Genomic DNA, 25882 nt, shown 5'->3' on the forward strand with positions numbered 1-25882 from the left:
ATATATGCAAATTGTATGTAAGCTGAAGTCTGTTTCATCAGTTTGATGTGTAAACAAGAGGACTAAATGTTAAAAGCTAGAAACAACTTCCCCAAAACAATGTAGGTCGATTATGCTCACAGATTATGCATGCAGAATAAATGTTTCATGGATTAATTTAGCTGGAAAATGTTTTAAAGTGATTAAAAATTTGACAATTTGACTCCTGGGATCCAGTGCAAATTGTAGCAGACAAGCAGCTGAAGGAGTGGAGTTTTTAGCTGAAGTGAGGCGACAGAGAGCCTGAAACTATGTCAGCAGCTCTAAACTGTTCAGTCAGGAAGCGAGAGCGGCAATGCGGAAGATAATAAACAGCGGCAGTGTGTGTGAGCGTGTGTGAGAGAGTGTAAAACCGCGCAGAAGGGCGAGCCACGCCACTAAAGAGGGGTTCCCCTTACCGACAGAGTCAAAGAGTGCACAGGCTGCCAGAGGCGTTTCCCAGCTCAGAGTAACCAGCGGAGGACCCGGGGAGGATCGGCAGGACTCCCGGAGTACCGGGGAGACTCCGTGGGAACTCTCACAGTGAAATGACCAGATTTGAAGCCTGAGCCGAAGCGGAGTTTCGCTTCTCGTCATTGCGCCTCTACAGCCAGATCTCAAATGCCTAAAGAGTGCCGGAGAAAGTCCTCCAAGGACTTCGGGTTTTCTGGGACTGGGATAAGCGATGGAGGCCGTGTAGAGAGAAGGGCGGCCGGGAGATCTCCACAGATCTGTGCGGAGCTCATCCAGAAAGCAGCAATCGTCGCCGCGCCGCCCGCCGCGCCGGCGCTCATGGATGCGCCCTTGGTGCCGCAGGTCACCATCACTTCGGATGCAGGCGGCACCTCCAGGGAGATCCAGGAGGAAGACCTGGATGGGGCTGTGGACGGAACCCTGCGCAGGAAGTTGTCCAACTCGTCCATCTCCTCCAACGGATCCTCCGCGGTGGAGTCTGAGGATGATCTGCTGAGCGACACCGAGACTCAGAGCAAAGGCCTCGTCACTCTGGAGCACCTGGTGTGCGCAGAGGTGAGCGAGGTGAGAAGCCTCTTTGGTTTTTACCCCGCAGTTATCTTCAGAGGTGGAAGGGTACCCCAAAACCTGTACTTAAGTAAGAGTAGCACTGCAAAAATACTAAATCTCACCTGGTTTTTGGTTCAAATATCTTGGCAGACTTGAAAAATGACAAAACTAACACGTAACTTTTCAGCAAGAAAAAGGAGCTCGTTTTAAGGCAGTAATTACTTAATATTGATGAAAAATTGTTGGATCTGTTGGCAGATTATTTCTCTTGCAGCATTGGAAAAATGCTCTTTGTTCAAAGTTAATTAATCTGCCAGTTTTCAAAAAGCAGAGTAAGCATTAAATATCTTTGTGCCCAGGATCAGTGTTAGGGTTTTGAACAATGAACCAAATGTTAACTTGAGCGTGAAAATCAGACAGGGTTTCTGCTTCATTTGCTCTCAAAATTATTACATTTACTTTCTTCTGCTTTTGTTCACTGCAAAAACACAAAATCTTACCAAGTATTTTTAGTTTAGTTTCTGGTGCAAATATCTTAGTTCACTTGAAATAAGACAAAACTAAGATATTTCACTAGAAACTAAACAAAAGTTGTTAATATTTTGTATGTTTGCAGCGTAGCTGTACTTCAACATATTTTTATTCAAGTAAAGGTAAAAATTTAGCCAAATTACTCAAGCAAGAGTGAAAAAGTATTTGATATTAAGGCTACTCAAGTAAACAGTCTTGTATTTAAAAACTGCATCATCAGACAGACCAAAATATAAAGTTGTGTGGAAACGTTGGTGTTTAAAATAAAAGAAAATCAGGCAAAACAAGCAAATCAGTTTCTTTTAGTTTAAAACTTATAGAATGTGTGAATATTTGATTGAAGCAAGTTCAGCCTAAATCGATGTCAGATTGTAGTCCATGATTTATACAGCGAATAATAAAAAGTCACATTTACCGTCGTAAATAAGTAATATTGCAAATATTTCCAAATTCGTCCACAAACACTTTTTTATCATGAAACTGAAAAGATGTTCACTAATATTTAATTTTAAGAATTCATTGATATTTTAAGTTTGTGAAGAAGTTTTATCAACACATTCTGGCACAGCCGGCCCTTTAAGAGCCTTCATGAACTTGATTTGGCCCAAAGCGAAAATGAGTTTGACCCCCCCTGACCTAGAGCTTGGCTCTCCTTTCTTTAGCTGAACTTTATTGAACTTAGTTTAGCCAACAATGACCTAATCTTGTAAGATAAAAAGCATAATTTCCTGACTTTGAAAGATGTTTTATTAATGTTGAAATGAAAACTTCCTGTAACTGATTTGGACTTTCTCATATGAGGTCAAACAAGGTGGGGGTCTTATTTCCTGAATATTGTGTGTTTGTGGAAAAGTTTCTTATCTAGTTTTAGTTAGGATGAAATCAAGTTTGTGAATGTTTTCGCCATTAGAGAGGAAGAACTCTGTTATCTTAGAATAATTTTAAAATACTGGCTGAGTAATAACACACAGTTTCTCTCTCTTTATGATCTCTTTATTGATATGTTAACCACAGGCATTGAACTCAGAGAACACTGCAAAAACACAAAATCTAACCACATATTATCATAGTACACTAGAAATAAGACACTCCTAACTTAAAAGTAACTTTTCAGCATAGTATAGGTAGGAGCTTGTTTTAAGTATTTCATTAATATTGCTGAAATATTTCTAGTTCCACCGATTATTTCACTTATAACATGGGAAACGTGTTGCTGCCAATGGAACAAGTACTTTTTCACCAATACTAAGGACATTTTTACTTAAATCAAGCTCCTAAACCTTACTGAAAAGTCAGTTTTGTCTTGGATTCAGCTGTACTAAGACATTTGCACTAGAAACTAGACCAAAATACTTGGTAAGATTCTGTGTTTTTGTTGTGAAAGCTTTCACACTTTGCTGTATTATGACGATTGAGGAAAAAAAAGGAGGATTCAATTTCCACCAAAAAACTCAGGCTTGAAGAAACTTGGAAATTTCTGAGTTTCAAAACCTTAAATGTTTCGATTTTTGTAACTCAGAAGCTTCTGAGATTAATCTCAACATTTCTGAGTTTTTTTCTAGCAAATCTCCGACTTTTTAAGTAAATAAAATGCCAGTTGGCATTATATTCACCACTGGCTCACCATGCCAAATTACATGGATTTTGTACAAAAAAGCTCATCACTACTACATAAAATATGCAATTTTCTTTTGTACATTTCTGCCTCAAAGTCTTCAATTCTAGTTGACTAAACCAGCAGAACCCCTGAATGATTTTTATGTTTTTAATCAACTTAATTCCCAAAAGAAAAGATTGTTAGTTTTTATCTCCAATAAATTATGGGCAGCTAAGACAAAGAAGCAAGTTTGAATTTCTTTAGGTTGCTAATAATCTGTTTACAATAGTGGATTATTATTAAAAGTGATTTTCTATTCCTTCTTTAAAGCTAAAAATGAAAAAAAAAACTGTTAAAGGAGACATATTTTGCAAACTTCATATTTTATAAGTTTTTGTACTCCATTTGGGTTTCTACTGCTTCTAAAAATCAGCCCAAGTGCTTAAAAAAACACACCCCACTGTTTGTTGGCAATAAGTTAATGTTTTTTGGTTTGTGGAATTCAGAAAACTCCAGAGTGCACCGTTACCTAGCAACCCCAGCTGGCCCAGCCCGTTACCTAGCAACACAAGCAGAGCTCTAACACATTTGGTCAGTTGTTTTGCCACTGAATGTGCAACAGCTGCTGGAAAACAAATCCAAGAATGATTTTGTGTGACAAATGAATGAACATATGCCTATCCTAAGCAAGTCACTTTAAAAACTAACTGGAATGGCGTGAATTCGTCCCTTACATTAATAAAATGTTACTGATAAGCTGGTCTTTTGGTAACCACGAGGTTGTTTAGTCGACGGACATTAAAGGTTGTTTAAAATTGCAGAGAGTTGGAGCTTTCTGTCACAGGAAGGAGCTGATTTTTAGAGCAGAAGCAGCTCTTAAACATCAGCCAGCAACGCGTTTCCTGACAGAAGACCTCTGGGAATTACCGGAGAATTACTGCAGACAAGACACAACTACAGAGCGATAACAGATTTCCCTTTAAACCGTTCAGTTCATCTTCCATTAACTGATAAGTTCAGCTCACAGCAAGCACTTCTCATGGGGATGAGTCATTTTGGCAGCTCAGGAGTTATTTTGGGAGCTTTTGAATGAGAAGGGCTCTGGAAGATTTCACATGAGATTATGTTCCCGTCACACAAGTGTTGGGTTTTTCTCTCACTTTCAAAGCTATTTCTCAAATAAAAAAAGGAAAAAGGAAAACCTGTTTTATAAAGCTTGGAGAGCTTGTCAGAGGAAGGATGATACCCAGAACATCTGATTCTCCTCCCTGAAATAATAACATTTTTTAACATCATCTTTACGACATTTAAAATGTTTAATGGTTGTAAGTTTGTGTGTGCAACTAAAGTGTTAAACATTATAATCACAAACCTTACTGCATTTGAATCTGATTTTGTCTGACTAACATAAAGTAGCACCATCATCACTATCATCATGCTTCTTTCATGGTGTGTCATGGTGTTTGAACCATGACACACGTCTGCATGAAATGAAATCGGAGTGAATGGAAAATAACGGGTTACGTAATCATGTGTCATTTTGCTTTTACATTTAAATTGAAGATATTTTGCCTCATATTTCCGATGCTTTTCTTGAGTTATCCTCCAGTGTGAGATGAGTTCACATTAAAAACATTTTTACCTTTCTGCTGAAAGACCTGAGCTGAAAGGATGAATTGACTAAGGGTGGAAACATGCGATTACTTTCTGTCTGATGCAGCTCAGCTCTGCAGGAGAGGCTTAAAGGTGTGGCAGAAAAGTATTTTCCCCCGTATTCCTTCTATGTACATGAAACGCCTTCAAATATTTTTTATTTATTAAAAAAACCCAGCAATCCACGCCAACATGAAATATGCCGATGGGTTAAACATGTTGCAATCAATAAATTTGATAACAGATAATAAAGCCATCTGCTGATCTAGAAGTTTCTGCTAAGGATGAGAAGTACGGACTCAAAGTTCTGTCATGATATTTTGTTCTACAATTGTGATAACAATAGATAGACGTGACAGTAAGAGCTATTTATTACTTCTTTTTTAAGCAACGAGACATTTTTCAAATATTATAAGTGAAATAATCCAATGGTACTAGAACTTTTTCATGAGTATTAAGGAATTATTGGCTTAAAACAAGCTCATAATTGTTGCTGAAAATTTACTTGTGAGTTAGTTTTGTCTTATTTCAAGTGTACTGAGGTATTTGCACTATAAAATATGCGAAAAATACTTGGTAAGATTTTGTGTTTACAGTGTAACTGGTAGAACCATAAATTCTGCTCTCCCGCTGAACGTCCTGAAGTGCAATGTTACATTTCACTCATTTTTATTCTCAACTGCTTCTAAAAACAACTCAAGTGCAAAAAAACAACAACAAAAAAACAGCTGTGTTTTTGCAATAAGTTGATGTTTTTGGTTGTGTGGAAAATGAGCTGTTTCAAACACCTTCTGAATATTAAGGGGCAATGCGCTGTTACCTAGCAACCCAAGCAGAGCTTTAGTACATTTGATTGGTTAGTTTTACCACTGTATGTGTTGTACAATGGCTGCTGGAAAAGACAAGTGATCATTTTTTGGCAAGAAGTTATTGTTTTTTGGTGTCTGGAAAGCGAGTCACTTTAAAAACCTCCCGAATGGTTTTCAATCAACTGTTGATTGTGACTGTTGAGTCACAAGCAATAGGCGCTGAGCTGTTACCGAGCAACTGTATTCGCTGCACAATGGCTGCTGGGAAAGACAAGTGTTTTGTTGTTGACTCACCATCCAGGAACCACTTGCTGTTTTCTTGTCGGTTGTACAGAAGGCTCTACTAATGCTTTTCAAAGATGTACAGTTGTGTAATTGTGCCATTTTCATATGTGAGTGTAAACGTTGAGTTGGGGGGCGTGGCCAGATGAAGCTTGTTTGGATTTAAAGTGACAGAGACCCTAAAACGGCTCAATAGGCAGAACCGACCAGACTGAAATCTCATTATCCAAGAATGAGTTTGTGCAAAAAATGTAATTAACATGTTTTGTATAGACCAGAGACCGAACCTAACCTGTTCAAGATATGGCCTTTGAAAAAACAAAATAAAATTCTGGAGTGGCTTAGTGAAAGCAAGAACTTAAACTCAACTGAGATGCCGTGGTGCCGTGACCTCTGAACTAATTATTCATGCTCTAAAACCCTCCAAGTGGGTGAAGTAAGACAATTCTGCCAAGAAGAGTGGGTCAAAACTCCTCCGCAGACCCTTTGAAAGCCCAACCAGTCAGTTTTTGGAAGAACTGAAACATTTAATTGACAAGAAAGCAAAAGCAGAAGAAAGATTGAAGGAGCCGACAGGGTTTCTTGAGCCTCGTTCTGTGTAAGCTGTAGGGAAGTTGAGCTTAATCACAGTGAGTCACCTGCAGGTTTCTGCCTCCGTCTGCACCGTCAGACCGATTCTGCCACAAGGCCCACCACTTCTCCATGTCTGGAGCCGACGCCGTTTAAACTCCCTCAACAGGCACACTGTAAAACATCTGAGACACATTTAGTTGTGTTTACCATCTTCTACTCTTTAAGTCAAGTACATTTAGTGAATTTCAGATTTTGAGCTTAAATGTACGTTTGTGAAAGATAAACTTGCAGCAGTAAGTTGTGTTAACTTTTATTCATTTTGTCAAACCTCTAAGAGTTTTAGGTTAGCACTTTAAAAAAACTGACAGAAGGAAAAGACAGGAGTGGGAACTATTTCCCAGAATGCTTAGCGGCATGTATCCTGAGATGGAAGTGCGTTACATTAATCTGTCTCGTGTTTATTTCTATGTCCTGTTCTCACTAAATGTTTCAACAGAATTTATTGTGATGTTTAATAAAATTCATTATCAGATCAGAAATGTTGTTCATGTAATCTGAAACAAGAATTTAAATTATTTTAAAGTAAAATAACTTGTTTTAACTTAGCATTGTGAGTGAAACAATAGAGAAATGTGACTCTTTAACTGGCAGTTTTTTCTTGCATATTGTGAAATAATTATTTGCTTTAAGTTAAAACTCACAAATCAAGATTAATGAACTTACAAAACAATGTTTAGACAACTTGTTTCTGGCTTTTAAATCAACTTCATGAACTTTAATTTCTGAGTTAAAACCAAAACAATTTTCTTGTTGACTTAAGTTGCATTTTCCAGGCAGCAGGTGGACTTTCATTTTCAAGTTAAACCACCTTCAAATGTTTTACAGTGCAGAACACAATGTTTCCTGACAGGCGCGGCGTTTAGCAGACGCTACCCAGGCCGATCTTTCAGCGGTTTTTCTCTCATTGAATCAATTCCAAGTTGGAAAGGAAACAAGACGATCATGTCAAAATACGCACCTTGATGCTCTGACGGAAAACAAGCAAACAAGAAAACAGAAAACCCACACAGAGCTCAGCACATGCTCACATGTTCTTGTGTAATCATGTTTTCTTTTGCGGTCGGTTTCCAGTTTTAGTCTTGGCCTTTGACATTTAACAAAGAACTGCTTCAGGAAGTCAGACACTTGACAGACTCCGCTTTAGCCTTTTTCTCATTGACGCTCCGGCTGTGTCGAACAGCCGAATCAAAGACGTTTTCAGAGAAACACAGACAGAGAAGCATGCAGAAAACGGGTTGGCTGCAGGAAAGAGTTTCTAGCTTATTAATTATCACCGTCAGCCTGAAAATTTGGCTTCAGTCTGCGTGTGGTTGCTACGGTAACTGTTCAGATCAGCGCGTCGATGTCTCCGTTGTACAGCACGTCTCATGCTTCAAAATAAAGCAGCGTCAAAATCCACAAATCAGCAGAGGGCACAAAGCCGTCTGATAAAGTCAAAGTTCAGATTTAACACATGATTTACTCTCACACTGATTTGATCTGCTAGTTTGCTACAGAGGGATTTTACGAGCACAGTCCGTAACCATCCGAATGTGACAAAGAAACAATTTATGTCCTTGTTAAAACAAGGTCTGCTATTTATCAGTTTCAAATTATGTTCTCTGAAAATATAATGCTTGAAAATTCTCACCCTTTAAACCGTTTTTCATGTTATGACTATAAAAATCAGCTGAATTTAAAAACATATGAGCAAATTCTTGTTGTTAAATATAATTTGTTTGTGTTTAGTGAACAAATGCAAAATAAAGTTCACTGAATGTTTGCTTTGTCAGACTAACAAAAAAATTAATAACTACATAGTAAAAGGATATTAATCACAGAATTTGAACCAGGTGAAGCTAAACTGGGAACTTGATAGAAAAAAATAACAAAAAAAGCTTTTTTCTTATCTTAAATGCAAAATATATATGTTTTTGTTGAATTTTAGCTTTATCACTGCTCTGAATATGTTGTGTTTTCACCAAATGCCCTATTTTTGAGTCCAGTTAACGATTAATCGATTACTAAATTAGTTTATGATTATTTTAACTCATCATAATTAATCCGATTAATCATTTCAGCCCTAAAGGGAAATTTAATTGAAATAATCTTAAGTAAACATGATCAGGAAACATCTATTGAGCTAATATTTAAATATTAGTCTTGAAATTACTGGTTTTAAAAGTATTCACACCCCTGAACTTTTCCACATCTCGTCCCATGAAAGCAAATGTGTGAAATTTAAACTCGAAGTCTTTGTGTTTATCTTTAGTTGCATTGATTACTGCAGCAGCGTCTTCACACATCTGATTAAAGTCAGTCAGACTCCTGATAGACTTTTTAATCAGAAACGCAGATTTCAGTTTTTATTCTCCTCCAGAAAACTGCAAAACTGCTGAAACACTGAAAACCAAAAGTGAAAACTTACCTATGTAATTTAAATAATGTAAATTTGCAGAATGTGCCAATTTTTTTATCCCAATTAATCAATTAATCGTTACTAAAATAATCGTTAGTTACAGCCCTACACTCAAAGAAATGAATCATTGACTTAACATATTGTTTTTATTTCAACAGATTCCACATGATTTTATTTTGTTAATTTAAAGCAAAACAGATATAATAATCTGACGATATAACCTTATTTTTAACTAAGATAAAAAATTAAGTATAACGTATAAAAAAGCTAGATTGGTCAATAACTAAAGTTATTTATTATCACCATTAAAGCTGCACCAGACAGAAACAACAGCAGCAGCTCAGTAAATGTGAAAACCTGCAGTGTGAAAACACTGGCGAAGGTCTGCCGCCTTTGGCAGAGCGATGCCGTCAGTAAGCAAGCAAGTGAAGCGAATCATCTGACATTTAGGAGAAACCCGGTTCTGCTCTTACTGACGGCCATGAAGAGTGATGAAGTGTTGCCTCACCGCGATCAGAGTCCCCGTTTCATTTCCTGTTTTACTCAGAAAATGACCGCTGTGAAGCCCGGAGGGGACAGAAGAAACACTCTCCCATGACGCACAATCTAGTTTTCAGATCATCGGCTTTATGGCTGATGAGCTTTCTTCTTTAGCGAAAACAGAACATTTTACCAAGTATTTTTGGTCTCGTTTCTAGTACACTTGACATAAGTCAAAAGTAAAAGTACTAATTACACTGGCAGATTATTTAATTTATAACATGGAAAAATGTCTTGTTATAAATTAAACAATTCATGAATTTTTCCATGAATATTAAGGAATTGTTTACTTAAAACAAGCTCCTATATCTGTCTGAAAAGTTACCTGCAAGTTAGTTTTGTCTTATTTCAAGTGTACTAAAATATTTGCACAAGAAACTAGACAAAATGTTTTGGTAAGATTTTGCATTTTTGCAGTGCACAACTAAAACATACATACAATACTATTATTATATACTAGCATACAATAATAGTATTGTATTATTGTACAATAGTATGGTATTATACAATAGTATTGTACAATACTATTGATGTTAATTTTTATCAACAGTTTATTGGTTCATAAGAAGTCCAAAGTGTTTTAGAGCCTAGAATTAGGTTAAAGTTTGTCTAAAAGGGGTAAGACTAGAAAAAGGAAGATACATTTAATTGGATTGGATCCATTTTGTAACATCAGAACCAAATAAGGCCAAAAATACTTGGTAAGATTTTGAGTTTTTGCAGTGTATGTGTGCCTATTCTTTTGCGTTTTATTGGTTCATCTCAGTAAAACAGAATACCAGTATATAAATTAAATCCATACTGACTGACATTAAAACAGTTTTGAATAGAGAACTGATACGCTTCGCCATGTCGCTGTGATGTAATCGCTTACACCACCATGCGGAGGATCGCTGACTCGGCAAACAGTCACTTTTACCCAGAGCCACAAAAACTATTACCAAACTGTTTGGGCTGCATGATAAGAGGAAAACATGTTGGTGAATAAAATATGCTAATTCTTAGCTAAACAGTTCTACTTTAGATTATTTGTTACTTTTATATCCACAAATCTGGAATAAACTTCCAGAAAACTACAAAACAGCTGAAATACTGAGGCTAAAAAGCAACCTGCTTAGAGTTGGCTTTGATTCATAATAACTGGAATAATGGCCAACATCTATGATGTATAATGCTAGGCCTGTTGCAATGAGGAGTAAATCAATTAATCACATGATAAATAAAACAAACTCAATCATTTTTATTTTTTCCTGATTTATCATTTCTGTTTGGTGCTTTGGTCTCAACCATCAACTTTCTTTGAAGGACAGTTTTATTTGCAGACTCAGTTAATTTTATTTGTTGTTTTGTTTATTTATTTTAGATATTTAAAGAGTTTTCCAGTTCCAGTGTTAAATGTTCATTAGAAATTACACTTTACTGATCTTTGAGAATGTGTTCTTGCATTATTATTACCATTATATTACTTTAAAATAGTCTCCGAAGAACAATATTATCATTTATCTGGGATAATTTATCATCCAGAAACATTTGTTATTATGACAGGCCTATATATTGCTTGATGATTTTGATAATATCTCATAAAATGTAATTTTTAATGGTCTGTTTCACAGTTGGTGACTGTATGACGTTTTTATGATGTGAAGCACTTTGAGCTGCCTTTGTTGCTGAAATATACAATACAAATAAACTTGACTTACACTCATGCTACCTTTGCTTAAGGTGGAGAACTCGGTGTTTGTGATAATAAAAACGGACGAGCTCAGCAGGCCACATGGAGATGTTGAACACAGATAGGAGTTTCCACAGAAATGGCATTTAGCTGACCCAGATTGGAAGCTTCACATCGGGGAAAACAGAAAGCCTGGCATCAGATTGGCTGGCCAGGCCTGCCGATGTGATCAGATTTCCATTCAGATGCTGCAAAAAGGCCCCGAAGCTGTTTCCAACTATCGTACACTGCCTGCGAAAACACAAAGTATATTTGTTATATATATATAGTTTCTAGTGTAAATATCCTATTACATTTGAAATAAGACAAAACGAACAAAAGTAACTTTTCAGCAAGTTGTAAGAGCTGGTTTCATGCAAATAATTCCTAAATGTTGATGAAAAAATTTTAGTTCCACTGGTAGGATATTCCACTGTGCCGTTACCTAGCAACACCAGCCAAGCCCAGCCCGTCGCCTAGCAACCTAGTTCCAATTCCACTGGCAGATTGACATTTTTTTTATGTTATGAGTGAAATAACCTGACAGAGGAACTAGTACATCCTTTTTAATAAATATTAAGGAATTATTGTCTTAAATCAAACTCCTATGTCTTACTTGGAAGTTACACTGCAAAAACACAAAATTTTACTAAGTATTTTTGATCTAGTCTTTAGCGCAAATATTTTATTACACTTGAAATAAGACAAAACTAACTTACAAGGAACTTTTCTGCAAGTTGTAAGAGTTTGTTGTATGTAAATAATTCCTAAATATTGATTAAATGAGTACTAACTCCACTGGTAGATTATTTCACTTTTAATTTCTATTAATATTAAGGAATTATTTACATAAAACAAGCTCTTATAGCTTGCAGAAAAGTTACTTCTAAGTTAGTTTTGTCTTATTTCAAGTCTACTGAGATATTTGGACAAGAAACTAGAGCATACTTGGCAAGGTTTTGTATGTTTGCAATATTTTTCTTGATGTTGAAGAAATAACAATTTATCTTTACAACATTTTAAAGTTTGTTTTCTATGTTTTCAACAGAGTAAAGCTTGGAAGAAGCTGAAGACGTACATCCGCTGGCCCTTGCAAGCTTCCCAAAAGAAGAAAGTAAACTGGGTCCAGCTAGCTGGGCATAAGGGTGATTATAATTTATTAAAAACAAAAATTTTGCAGCAATAATAAGATGAAAAAAGAGCAAAGAAAACATCCATTTCATGATTTCTAATGGAAATCCTCCCCTGTCACGCTAAGGAACATTTCCAGGATTCCACCTTTATTTTTCTTGAACATCTGCCAAGAACAAGAGCAACATTAACCAAGCATTTCTCTTTTCTATTCTTCACAAGAAGTCAAAACAACCTGAGAGATGTTTCTCTAATGAAAAACCTCGAGCATGGAAGCAACACTTTGTTCACATTCCTCAGAATGAACTTGGTGTCTATAAGGAAGCTGAGCTACTGAAAGCAATAAAAAAGCTTTGATGAAAATGGAGTCATCTGTTATGGATGACAGAAAGAAGGCTTGTTGCTTTCCTTCATGGTCTACTTGTCTCAGCCTTGCAACATGTTTCAGGAATTCACATTCAACTCTATTCAGCGATTGTACTTTGCTCCATTCCTATGCAGGTATGTTCTTTGTCTAACATGAAGAATGAGAAACCATCTTTCTCTTGTCTCAGGAAACTTCAAAGCTGCAGAAGAGGGCACCATCCTGAAAAAGCTATCAGAGAACGAGAAGAAGTGTTTTGAGGATCTGCAAAACGACGCGCTGGTCCATTTTGTGCCGCGCTACCAAGGAATTGTGGAAAACGACGGAGAGTTCTTCGTGCAGATGACCGACCTGCTGGCTGGCTTCAACCATCCAAATGTGATGGACTGCAAAATGGGACTGAGGTGAGAAACTAGGCCTTTCAATCTGCAAACACTGGTTTTTCAGTTTTTAATCATTAATTATTCGTCATTTTAAGGTGTAGATGAATTACAAAAGCAGAGATAGGCCACAGCACAAGCTGCCTGTCTCGGCTTGCCTCTTTAAGGGAACACCTGTTGTAACTGCAGGCTGTATGCTTGGCTTCCTGCCACAGCGGGTGGAGGGCCTCACTGTTAGTCTGCACAACTCTACACATTCATATACGCATGAATGCATGCATTAATTCATGCATGCATGCATGCCTTTTTTGCATGCACAGACATGCGGATGCATGTGCAGCATCTGACCAGACAGGTGAACGCTCATGCACAAACCTGCAGCAAAGCTAGGGGCAGGCGAGCGATCAAGTACGTGCAACAGCGTTACAAATGTACTTTACCACAGGCATGAACTATTTGTTTTACTTATCTACCTCTGTGAAAGTTGGTCTGTACATCTGAGATGTTTATACACACACATTTGCACGCTCAGGGTGTCCCTGGAGACTCCCCTTTGTCAAAAACGCTCTCAACCACAAAGTTGCAAAACCACCAACTTGCACAAACACACACTCAGGCTTTCACACAGCGACGTGCTGCACACAGGAGTCTCCTCGTAGCTTCCCTCTTTAGCACAGAGGAAGTGGAGCTAGCAAACTGAAACTGAAATTCACATCTGTTTGCTCAGAACTGTTTGCTGTGAATATAAAGACGGTGAGTGCAAAACCTGTCATTGACAGGGTGACTCCAAACATTGAAGATCATTTTGTATGGTGTCGTTTTCTGACCTGCGTAAAGCAGCATCAACCTCAAAAACCTTTTGACTTTTGTGCAGCAAATGTAGAAATGAGTTCATTTAAATGTCTCTGTAGAAATTCAGGAAGCACAGCTCTGGTTGACCTTCCGAATTTATGTCGCACTCAAAGGTTTCACATCAACAGACACATTTTAAAATCAGAAGAAAGATAAGTTGAGTCATTAAAAGGTGACCCGGTCCAAATTAGGGGACATTTTGATGGGAGGAGGATGTTGACGCATCGGTTTGACACCTTCAGCTGAAACGTGCTAAAGAGGTTTAAACAAAACTAAATAAAGGTTTGGAATGGATTTAAATCTGAGACACTGTTGCATGACGTTAGACAGGATATTTGTCATTGAATCCCCTCAAAAAATCTAAACAGAAGAGTAGGCCAAAATCCTTCAACTGAGGTGTAAGATTTCTGTTTAAGACAATGTTAGATGCAAGTTGTCTGTGAATCCAGAAAAAGTTTTAAATTAATGTAACTAAAACAAAAACATCTTAAATTCATCAGAAGAAATGTAACATGGCCTCAAATACTTACATTTTAGCTTTTTTTTCTGATATGTGTGGTTTTCTAACAAGCAACATTTTGAAGAGCTAGCCGCTAGCTAGCCGCTAGCATTTTAAACCTTTTGAAAATACTTGTCTGTTATTGGTTCTCACAAGTGCTGACTATTTGAAGTGTTTTATGTTTTCACGATCTAAAATACTGAAATGTGCTGTACAGGTAGACTTGACTGATTTGTTGACCTGCAGTTGAGTAGCAGAAACAGCAAACATTTCACAGTATCATCTTCCACCCATTTACTATATTTATTGTTTTATGTCTTAAACTTAATTCAAGGTGGCATTAAAAAAGTTTTACTTGCTGAAACCTGCAGAAACTCTGTTTCTGGGTGTTGCTGCCTGTAAGGCTAGAACAACCGGTTTAAAGGATTGTTGCCTTTTCACAACTGGGCAGAATGGTTTGCATAGATTTACCCTTGTTATCCTAAATTACCATTTGGAAAATTTACAGGTTTTACAGGTTATTTTGGTCCATAATTAACTTATTTGATGATTTGAAGCATCTAAATGTGGAAAGACAGCTGAAGAAAACTTTCATTTTATGACTTTTTCACCCTGTGTTGAAGGACGTACCTGGAGGAGGAGCTTGTCCGGGCAAGAGAGCGGCCCAAGCTTCGGGAGGACCTGTACAAGAAGATGATGGAGGTGGACAGGGAAGGCCCAAGTCCTCAGGAGCATTTCCAGCGCGGCATCACCAAACCTTGCTACATGCAGTGGAGGGACAGCATGAGCTCCACCAACACGCTGGGCTTCAGGATAGAAGGCATCAAGGTGACGCGTTACTCACGTCTTTACTGCAACAGACAGGAAAACGAGGCGGCTACAACAATGGCTGGGTTAATTAAACAGGATTAACAGGACGGACATGAGGGACGAGTCAAACTCAACGGCCAGCGGCCAAATCCAGATTTTCCAAAAATTAAATCTTCAAAAACCAAAAAAATTGATTTATCACACAGCCCTACTTTTACACTTACTGAGTAATTTTAATCTAGTTTCTAGTGCAATTATCTTCGGACACTTGAGATAAGATTATACTAACAATTAACTTTTCAACAAGACATAAAAGCTTGTTTTAAGTCAATGTTTTCTTAATATTGATCAAAAATTACTTGTTACTTGGCAGGTTAGGTTTCCCATGTTAGACAAACAATCTGCCAGTGGATCATCAATATTAAGGAATTATTTACTTAAAAAGGTTCTTTGCTGAAAAGTAAGTTAGTTTTCAAGTGCACTAGAAACTAGACCAAAAATACTTGGTATGACTTTGTTTTTGCAGTGTAACTGATGTTGTTGAGGCCTTAACGTGTAAGCAGGACGCTCAGACTGATTTAATCCGACCGCTCGGTAATATCGTCCTTCTGCTTCTCTGCCCTCTTCAGAAATACGACGGCACGTGTCGGACTGACTTCAAGAAAACCAGATCGAAGCAGGACATCATCAAACTGTTCAAGGAATTCGTCGAAGAGGACGTCAGCATCATTGTACGTGGCAGTCATTTAACTTCCTGTGAATTCAGTCATGCGAAGACACAGGCGAACCTTCTTTGCACTTCTGTGCACATCCAAATAAACACTGGAAATGTCGCAGTAGGCGTCACCTTAATGTCCGTCTTCACCCACGCAGAGCACACAAGCTGTGCAAGCGTTTACATCCGTGTTCAGAGTTTGAACAGTGATGGGAAGAATCACTTTGTTGTCTCTGTGCTCACATTTCAGACCAGCTTACGATAAATTTGTAAAGAAAACACATTCAAAGTGTTTAAATTGCAAGAAGAGAATGTAAATATTCACACTGTGAATCTGTTTGAGTTTTGGTTCAGAAATGGTTTCTGCCCCGCCTTGGTGTACAGTAGCTGTTTAAGTGATAAATTCAAACATTGTTTCCTGCTTTTTTCTCGTTGAAATGCAGAAGTCTTACCTGGAGAGGCTGAGGGAGATCCGGGAAGCGCTGCGAATATCCGACTTCTTCAAGAAACACGAGGTGACGACCGATTTTTACTCTGAAAATCATAGACAGTTTGATGGAAACAAGAAAAGTCCTGCAAAAAAATTAACCAAAGTCTGTTTGGACTGCCTGGTTGCTGAAATGTGCTGTACAAATAATATTTTAGAAAAGTTAAAAAGTGTAATTTATGATCATAAGGTGGTTGCACACAATGCAATACACCTTGTAAAGCTTCATATTACAAATATTGTCATCTTTAACTTTATATTTCATTTAATTAAACTTTATTTAACCTAAAGTAACTTATATATAAGTTTTCAGCAAGATAATAGAAGTTTGTTTTAAGTCAATTAGGCCATAGTATTGATTTTTAAAAAGTAGTTTCACTGGCAGATTATTTCACTTATAACTAGTATGTTTTCCTCAATATTAAGGAATTATTTACATAAAACTTGCTGAAAAGTTATTTGTAAGTTAGTTTTGTCTTATTTCAAGTCTACTAAGATATTTACAGTCGAAACGAGCCAAAATACTTGGTAGGAGTTTGTGTTTTTGCCATGCAGGACCAAAATGATCCTTTTCTGAACTACAAAAACACAAAATATCAAGTATTTTAGTCTAGTTAACAACAAATATTACTACTATTAAATCGTACTTAATCAAAATTAAGGCTTGATTGACTTAAAATAAGCTCTTATATCTTTCTGAAAAGTTCATTGTAAGTCAGTTTTGTCTTATTTGAAGTGAAGATTCAGTTTTTTTGCAGTGAAGCCTCATTTTAACTTCTCTGTTGTTGTTTTCCCCACCAGGTCATCGGCAGCTCTCTCCTCTTCATCCATGTCTGCGGCCGTGCCAACGTCTGGATGATTGACTTTGGGAAGACTTCAGCTCTGCCTGAAGGTCAGACTTTACGGCACGACGTTCCCTGGCAGGAAGGCAACCGAGAGGACGGATACCTGCTGGGTTTGGAAAACCTCATCCTCACGCTGGAGGCTGCTTACAACGAAGGGAGCGGAGAAGAAACCAAAAACAACAGCCTAACTACAGACAGGGACTTTTAAAGGTGGAGGGAACTTCGGTTATTTTAAATGGACGCCACAAAACGACTCTTCGGGTGGGGTTGCATGCCTTGATTTGCTTATATTGAGCCTTTGCACGTGACGTCACGGTCTTCAGAAATCCGCCCGCTCCGCCATGATGGACGTCGAACAACCTATACGCAGTAAACAGACATCTGAGGTCTAATATCGCTTTTATCTAGTTGATCACACTTTAAAATGGTCGCTGTCGGCTGTACAGACAAGCGTGAAAACCTAACTTGACATTTTATTTATAACTTTTAATGAGGGCGGTCACGGCAGCGATGGGAAGCCCCTAACCCTAATCATAACGTCCGACTGCTCGGTGTAATCGCCAAGCTAGTTGTAAGTATACTAAAATATTTACAGTCGAAACGAGCTGTTCATATAGTTTATAAGTAAGTATGATTAGAAAGATGATATGCAATGTCGCATTACGGAGAAAGTACGGTAACCATGGAAACAGTGCCGCGCCGTCATGTAGCCTAGCATGTATGGGGAAAAAACTGGCTAGCATCTCGTCTTTTCTACGTTTGTAAGACTTCTTCGGTGTTAAGACAAACGCCGTTCATGACGTAGTGACATAAATCGTCAGGCAAAGTCGACATGAAATTTGATCAGCACGTCAAAGGAAGGTGCAGTCGGTTTCTATGTTACAACTTTTATTGGGAATTGGCGTTACGTTTGGTTACGCCTGGTTACATAAGCAGACACGCCAAACGCTTGGTTTGGCGTTACGTCTGACGCCAAACAGACAAATTAGTTGCTTGCCATAAAAAAGAAGACAAATTAGCCTTACTCGAACAAGTAGAAACCACTGGCAAAAACAATCTGGGAAAACAATTCCAGTCGCTCTGTTCAATACTCCCATCTCTCACTTCCGACGTCCATCATGGCGGCTCGAATCATGTAGTGACGCAGTTGCAAACGGTCCTGTGCCGATTGGGCTGCTACCGCAGCAGAACTCGCTAAGTACAGACACTGACAGAAACGGGCACAATAGACGCAGAACAGAGAGGAGCAGAAATATTATTAAAATAAGTTAATTATTCCTCCAATGCACTGACACTAATTCATCATCCTGTGACGTGAAAGCGCGGATTTCCTGCTTTCACTTTAACGGGATGAAAGGGAGAAAATCCAGACGAGAACCGGAGGAAAACGTTTGCCACCACGCACCGCAAAAGCCTTACGTGTAACATGAACTACTGACAGACCTCACAGTTACTACAGCATTACAGCACAGGGAGGCACCGAGTAGCTCATGAGTTGTCTTTTCGAACTCTTTTTACATTTAATTCAATTTTGTAATAAGACTCCATCACTGGATACATCACCACATGTTGCAGCACATGGTTCATTTAACAAAATAATAATAATAATAATAATAATAAAAGTATATAATTGTTGTGGAAATAAAATAAATCAGTATATATTAGAAATAAAAAAATGACTTGGTTTGTTTTCTTGAAAATAAAACCAGCAGGTTGAATCCACTTTATATTTTATATTAGGATCAAACTTACATTAAAGATAATGTTTTACATAGTTAAATGTCTATTTAACAGTTTTTTTAAAAGAAAAATATGGAGATTTTTGATGCCTATAGGTGATTTAGAGTCCATTAAAAATAGGTTTTATTAAAGCTAATACACATCACAGTGGTCCTTTCTGACCAGGACATTTCAAACTTTGCAAGAAATAAAATGCAGAACTATTGAGAAGTTTGTCTACTGCAGCATTTCTATATAATAGCTGTCATAAACTGCACAAAAACAAAGTTCAGCCCACTGAATGATGTTTATTCCTGCAGCCGTGATGGAAATAACATGGTTTTCTGTTTGTAGTCGCCTTTTATTCTCCGAAATCTACTTTTAGATTTTGTGTCGGTTGTGCAGCAGCACCAAAGCTGATATGTTCTTGTGCTTTTCAACAGAAAATGATCCAGATGGACTCTGGATTAGCTCTAAAAACTGCAGAATTAATCAAATTTGCACTTTATAGAAAGGGATTTACTGGCACATTTACAGATTCTTAAAGACTTTATTTATGAGTCAGCAGCTGGAAATTAAGACACTAATATTAGCAAGCCTGAGCACAATTTATACAAAAGATCCAACAAACCTCAAAATTCAACAAATTATAACATATATGAGAGAAACAGTTGAGGTTATAAATGATAAAACTAAGTAATTTGCCACATAAAACAAAAAAAAATTCAAAATGTAAATGGCAGTGATTCACTACAGAGTCAACATTAACAATAAAACGACGTACAAAATGTAAAGGGTTAGTCCAGTGTACAGACGTGAGTATAAAAATAAAGATTTTCACAGCTGCATTAAGCCAACTAGAGACGCCTACTGGCCAAGACTAGGAAAAAAACATTCAAAATATTTTTATTATAAGTAAATTAATCTCTGCTCAGTTGCAGCATTCTTTGTTTTCAGGGTTTTTGTTTATAATAATTAAAAAATTACAATGAGGCATCCGGAACTGGTGTGAAAATGCATCTTAGAAAAATAGGTGAACATGAAATAAAATCTTATTTAAAACAAAATTAAGATTTTACTAAGTTAGATTTTGTTTTTAGATAGAATTTGAAACAGTTTTGAATATTTTATAATAAAAATAGTCAACAAAAACTACAGCAGTTTACAGTTAAAATATGGTACAAAAAAGATAAACAGAATAAAAATAAAATTACTGACGTCATGTTAACGTATGAACACCTGCCGCCCCCTGCTGGATGAACGCAGGTATCACACCCTCCACATTTCTAATGGCAGGAATTAAAACGTTCACAGCTGCAAAGTCCTAGTCAAAGTCCAGTGATTCATTTGTAAATCAGAGAAGTAAACAGTGAGCCAAGAAGGAGGAGCTCATTTCATTAATGGCTGAATAAATTCGTTATTTTTAAATTGTTTGAGTATTTATAATGTTGACTTGTCATTCTCTCAAGGCACCAGTAAAACCGGCAGTGGCACAGTCCCACAGAATAATACTACCACTACCATGGTTGACCATTTTCAGGGTGTACTAAGCTTTTAAATATCAACTTTAACTTTTTTTCTTTTTTAAAATAATCACAGTTTCATGTCATGTCAGAAATTAAAAGCTCAGAATTAGCTGGACATCCCTGATGACAACAAGTGGATGTAAACTTCTGACTGGAGGTGAAAAAAGGTTTCAACAGGAGGAAAAGCACCGAAATATAAAGCCAGGTGCAGATCTAAGTAGAGTTACTTTCATAAACCTTATTCTTTTTGATTATAACATCATCTGAAACATTAGTGGATCAAAAAATTAGAAAAAAATCAGGGAAAGAGTGAAAAATGTGATTGCAGTCATTAAAAGTTCACATTATGCAAGCGAAAGGAGGTGAGAGGGAAGCTTGTAATTTATATAACGTAAAAAAAAGAAGAAGAAATTAAGTTTGTGTTCATGTTAATTAAAATTAAACATAAAAAATAAATTATTTTCTCCTCACTAAGTACTTTAAGGTAGCAAAATGAAGGAATAGAAAAAAAGAAAGCAAAGTTTCATTTTTACTAGAATCTATTTGGTAAAAAATCAAAATAAAATAAAAAAATATTTTTCTTTTCATGATACTGCTACTTTTTTGTATTTGAATATTTTTATTTCTGTTCAGATTAAAATCAATCAAAGTTGGGGCTAGATTGCAGCAATCTCCTTTTTGGCCACTAGATGTCAGTATTTCCCAAAACAAATCGTTACAAACTCCTTTGCTTGAGGTTAAACATATATTAATATGAACACACTTCTGTCAAAGCATTCATGGAACTACAGCAGGATAAAAAGATAACTAGGTAGCAGTGAAAATATCTCAGCATCAGTGTTTGGCTACCTCTGCACCAGAAGCCCAGGACGGGGCGCTAAGCACACATCGGACTCTGTATGAAAGGTGACCTATTATGCTAACTTTATTTTTTTCATGTTTTTACACTTTTGTTTGCTTCTAAGCACTTAAAAAAAAACACAGAGCCATTTAAAAAAAAAAAAAGTTGTTATTTTTTGGTATCTGGGAAGTGAGTTGTTTCAAAAACCTCCCGAATGTCGAGTCACAATCGACAGGCACTGAGCTGTTACCTAGCAACTGTATGGGTTGTATAATGGCTGCTGGAAAAGACAAGAAGTGTTTTGTCGTTGACTTACCGTCCAGAAACCGCTTGCCGCATTCTTGTTGGTTGTGCAGGAAGCTCCACTTCTGCTTTTCAAAGATGTACGGTTGTGTAATTGTGCATCTGTTTGCAGCCATTTTCATATCATTCTTAGAATCTAAGACTGATTTGGTGCAATAAATATAATGAACAGGTTTTGTATAGGCCATAGACCAATCCTAGCCTGTTCAAGGAAGCATAATAGGTCACCTTTAAGGTACAGTGACGTGTTTGTGTGAATGTCAGCATTTCATTGGGTTTTCCAGCATATCAGGAGCTGCATTCGTTTGATCTTTGCAGAGCTCATCGTCCAGCTGATGGATTTGATCAGATTCAAAGTCTCTGTTGCCACATGCTGACTTCTAGATGTGAGCGACGCTCAGGTCCTCGGACAGAGAAAAGCCAGAGTCCCGGTCGCGGCTGAGCTTCTCTGCTTTGGCGTGCCTTCTGACGTCCTCGTGTCCGTAGCTGGCATGGCGTTTCAGCAGAAGTTTGGGCATACAGGCTGAGGCGGTGCTGAATCCCAGTGCCAGACCCAGGCTGGTTCCCGCTGAGACGCTCGGCGGGCCGATGCTGCATGTGATGGCTTCTGAGGCTTTGGGCTTCACCAGCGGCAGGCTCTCCGCCTCGTAGCTCTGCTCATCATAGGCAAAGTTGACGTTCCCGCAGGGGAAGCTGTGAAGTTTAGCCAGGTCCACCCCGGCTTTGGAGCTGCCTCCTGTCAAGGCCTTGTGGGCGGACGCGGTTGGGGCAGCTTGGACCTGACAAGCTGGGCTGAGGTAGGTGCTGCTGGTTCCGTCGCAAACAACTTTGTTGTTCTCCTCAGTCGAGTTGCAAGAGAGCGGCATGGACCGAGTGTGAGCCAGTGTCTTCTTTGCCCGGAAGCTTTCGAGGACCCAGGAGCCGTATGTTGGGTTCCAGAGGTTCTTGGTCTTGTTTTTCAGCCTCTGGCTCCCCGAGGAGGAGCTGTTTCTGGAGCAGGGCCGGTGATGAGGAGGTTCCGGATGCAGAGAGTTTGCTACGGATGACAAACCAGGAGCAGGAACGGTCTCAGCCCAGGACGGCTCCAGCATTTCACAGCAGGACGTCACTTCCTGGTGGACCGGTTGGGTTCTCTGTAGCAGAAGGCGAGGTTTGGTGGGCTGCGGTGGAGGGACTGGGGGACTGAAGCCCTTGGGGGAGAAACCAAGCTGGGAGGGTGAGTCCTTGCAAACAGGGCGGGACACCAGTAAAGGAGTGAGACTGGTGGAGTTGGGGGCAGTGGGACGCATCACCGTTCCGCCATCATCCTCTGTGTTGGGGCCATATTCAACAGGCAGAGGGGTATTTACCACATCAGGGTCCTGAGTGAAAAATTACACATGCAGATATAATTATTTCATCTAACTATCCATCCATCTATCTATCTATCTAATAATGAGTCTAGCTAGCCAGATAGCTCGCTAATTTGATAGATGAAGCAGATCTTCAAATGCATATTTATGCATGCTCTACTGCAGGGATGCCCAAGTCCAGTCCTCGAGAGCTACCATCCTGCAACTTTCAGATGCATCCCTGCTTCAACACACCTGAATCAAATGAATGGCTCGTTATTAGGCCTCTGTAGAGCTGATCCCGGTCTATTGGAGTAAGGATACTTCTAAAACTTGCAGGATGGTAGCTCTCGAGGACTGGACTTGGGCACCCCTGCTCTACTGGAACCAACAGTGATAGTTGGAGAAAGGTTCCTGCCCACTTCATCTACGTCACTCTGGCTAGCTGACTAGACAGACAGCTGCATAGCTAAATAGCCATCTAGCTAGCTATGTACTGAGCTAGATAGAGTGATATATGTCAGCTACATCACTCTAGCTAGTCTGAGTGGCTTTGCCCTATGACCTCAGATCAGACAAATGAAAAGAAACTAACAAGCGATGTGCTTAGAAGAAGAGATGTACCTGAGTGCAGTAGTTAATTCTCTCCAGGATTGTGGCGAAATTGGGCCGGTGGTCCGGACAGTGCTGCCAACACTGGGTCATCAGCCGGTAGCTAAAAAACAAAAGACGCCAACTGATCAACTAAACTCAAAATGTTTCATTCTTATCATTTTATGATTCTAAACTTCTGTTTCCTGATACCGAGATCTTCAGAATATGCAGTGCTGTTAAAAAGTAAAATGTTTCTTCTGTTTTCACATTTAAGAATTTCAATCCATCCAAACCAAACAAAATTTGACATTTTTTATGAACTAAGGTTGAATTAAAACAAAAACCGTCAAACGTTGTTGAACTTGAGGCTTTTTCAGAGGAAAACTGAACTAAAATTGTAACCAAGATATTTAATAATCATGTGGAAGGATGTTAAACTCACACAGGGCCTGGACAGCCCTTTGGTGGATCCATTCTGCCTCCGCTGGTGACAAACTCCAGAACCTCCTGGTTGGTTTTACAGGGGTAAGGCATGTAGCCCAGAGACAGGATTTCCCAGAGCAGTACTCCGAATGACCTGCAGGGGGAGACACAGATCGTCAAGCGGGAGGATTGTTTTGATTTCAGAAACTTTTCCAGCTTCACTCCTCATTTAGACGTTAAAGAAATCAGAAGTAAGTTTGAGTAGCTTATAAAAATCGTCACTTCTTATGCCAGAATAAAAGGTTCAATCAGGAAACAACATAATGAGAATCATTACCAATGAATCTAAGCCACTTTCTAAACTTAGAAGTACAGCCAGCACTCATGATGGCAAATAAAAATAATTTTCAAAGCTTAAAACTGCAGTGTGTAACTTTAAATAATTTTATAAAACTACTTCTTTTTACACATTTGTTAAAACCTTTACTGTGTCTGACAGCATGGTAAACAAAAAAAGCTCCTCTGCGAACTAAAATCAACCAATCAGAGTCAGGAGGAGGGTCTTATCACTGTCAATCATGCTTGTTTACATGCCGCTCCCCGTCCCATACCCACTTCCTCTCTGCTTTCTGCTACAGCTTCTTCCTGTTAGCAGAGCCTACCATGAATGCTAATCTTAGTTAGCATGGCAGACAAACTGTTTTTCTGGACTGGTAAGTTGTTTCTCCGTTGTTAGTACATTTAGCAGTGCGTTCACAAGGTTGATTGACAGCGCTAAGACCCTCCTCCTGGCTCTGATTGGTTGTTTTTGCAAGGAAGTGGAAGAGCTTGATCTTTTCACAGATTATCTGTTTCATTTTGTCACGACACAGTGACACTTAAATAATAAAAAAAAACATACTGCAGCTTTAAGGAATTAAATTTATTTAAATAATCCTGTTAGATCAATAATACATGTTTGCAAACTTTGGATAATAAATATAAGAGAATTATCCAAAACATAATTGCAACATGGTTTAAAATAATTCACGTACTTAGTTTTCAGCTTTGGTAACCTAATCAAACTGACATAAAGCTGTGTTGCTCAGTGGATTCCTGCCTACCAGGTGTCGGTCTTGCAGGTGAAGATTCCCTCCATGAAGGCCTCTGGTGGCATCCATTTGACTGGCAGCATGGCTCGGCCGCCTTTCCTGTAGTAACTCGCCCTGAGAAAAACAGATTTCTCTGTTTAGCATAATTTTGAAGCACAAGGTCATGAACTCCACGTTTGGCCCAATTGTGGGAAAATTAGATTTAGTTTCAAATTATTCCAACAAGGCCCCCATCAGACTAATTCTTGCTCCCAGGAGATACATGATGGTGCTTTGCTGCATAATCAGAGTGGATCCTGCAGGTCCAAACCTGTAAATGTCTCGGGCCATGCCGAAGTCTCCGATCTTAGCCACTCTGTCTGGTCCGGCGCAGGTAAGCAGGCAATTCCTGGCAGCGATGTCTCTGAAAAAACAAGTGCAGTCAGAAGTTTAACACTAACTCTAGATTACTTGCATTTAATGATTAATTTGAACAGTTTCCTTGCTGGAAAATGAGTGTTTGTGTACTTTACTTTTTAAGATCAAGAAATTAGGATTAATTAATTCCTGAACACAGATTTCCTTCCTTCTAAAACTCAGACAGACTAGTTTCTGGGATAGATTAAGCAGGCTAACACTTAGCTTCAATTTAAAAGCCAAGTCTTTATTAAGAACTCTTATTTTGACAGGTTCTGATAACGTTTTGCTTGGTTTTGGTAAATCTCAAGATGACCACTAAAGTTAGGAACAGATTTGACTGACTTGAACCAACAAAACTTATATTTGACATGTAATCT

At 38.3% G+C, this 25882-nt stretch overlaps 2 protein-coding genes across 3 annotated transcripts in view; one reads left to right on the top strand and one right to left on the bottom strand.

The window, feature by feature from the left end:
• The first annotated feature begins 326 nt into the window (after positions 1-326).
• On the top strand, positions 327-18954 carry itpka (inositol-trisphosphate 3-kinase A). Of its 2 annotated transcripts, none has more exons than XM_014987847.2 (7): positions 327-1056; positions 12244-12340; positions 12881-13094; positions 15045-15249; positions 15861-15962; positions 16390-16461; positions 17235-18954. In XM_014987847.2, the coding sequence occupies exons 1-7, from the start codon at positions 640-642 to the stop codon at positions 17484-17486; spliced, it is 1359 nt and encodes a 452-aa protein (XP_014843333.1). In that variant the 5' UTR covers positions 327-639; the 3' UTR covers positions 17487-18954. The 2 variants fall into 2 exon arrangements, with proteins under 2 accessions (XP_014843333.1, XP_014843334.1); XM_014987848.2 differs by having other exon boundaries at positions 328-1047.
• A 3045-nt stretch (positions 18955-21999) lies between these two features.
• Positions 22000-25882, bottom strand: part of ltk (leukocyte receptor tyrosine kinase) — a 71314-nt gene continuing 67431 nt past the window's right edge. The window contains exons 26-30 of the mRNA XM_088002853.1: positions 25417-25509; positions 25119-25220; positions 24035-24169; positions 23623-23713; positions 22000-23028 (exon numbers count right to left, since the gene is read on the bottom strand). Of these exons, the coding sequence (XP_087858979.1) occupies positions 22048-23028; positions 23623-23713; positions 24035-24169; positions 25119-25220; positions 25417-25509 (1402 nt within the window). The 3' untranslated portion in view covers positions 22000-22047. The remainder of the gene's footprint in view (positions 23029-23622; positions 23714-24034; positions 24170-25118; positions 25221-25416; positions 25510-25882) is intronic.

The sequence above is a fragment of the Poecilia mexicana genome, unplaced genomic scaffold (assembly GCF_051168715.1).
Source record: "Poecilia mexicana isolate PSO_F unplaced genomic scaffold, ASM5116871v1 scaffold_22, whole genome shotgun sequence".
Classification (NCBI taxonomy): domain Eukaryota; kingdom Metazoa; phylum Chordata; class Actinopteri; order Cyprinodontiformes; family Poeciliidae; genus Poecilia; species Poecilia mexicana.

Coding starts and splice junctions, on each gene's coding strand:
- itpka (XM_014987847.2), top strand. CDS start 640: ATGCCTAAAGAGTGCCGGAGAAAGTCCTCCAAGGACTTCGGGTTTTCT. Junction 1,057..12,243: donor TGTGCGCAGAGGTGAGCGAG/GTGAGAAGCCTC, acceptor TGTTTTCAACAG/AGTAAAGCTTGGAAGAAGCT. Junction 15,963..16,389: donor AAGAGGACGTCAGCATCATT/GTACGTGGCAGT, acceptor GTTGAAATGCAG/AAGTCTTACCTGGAGAGGCT.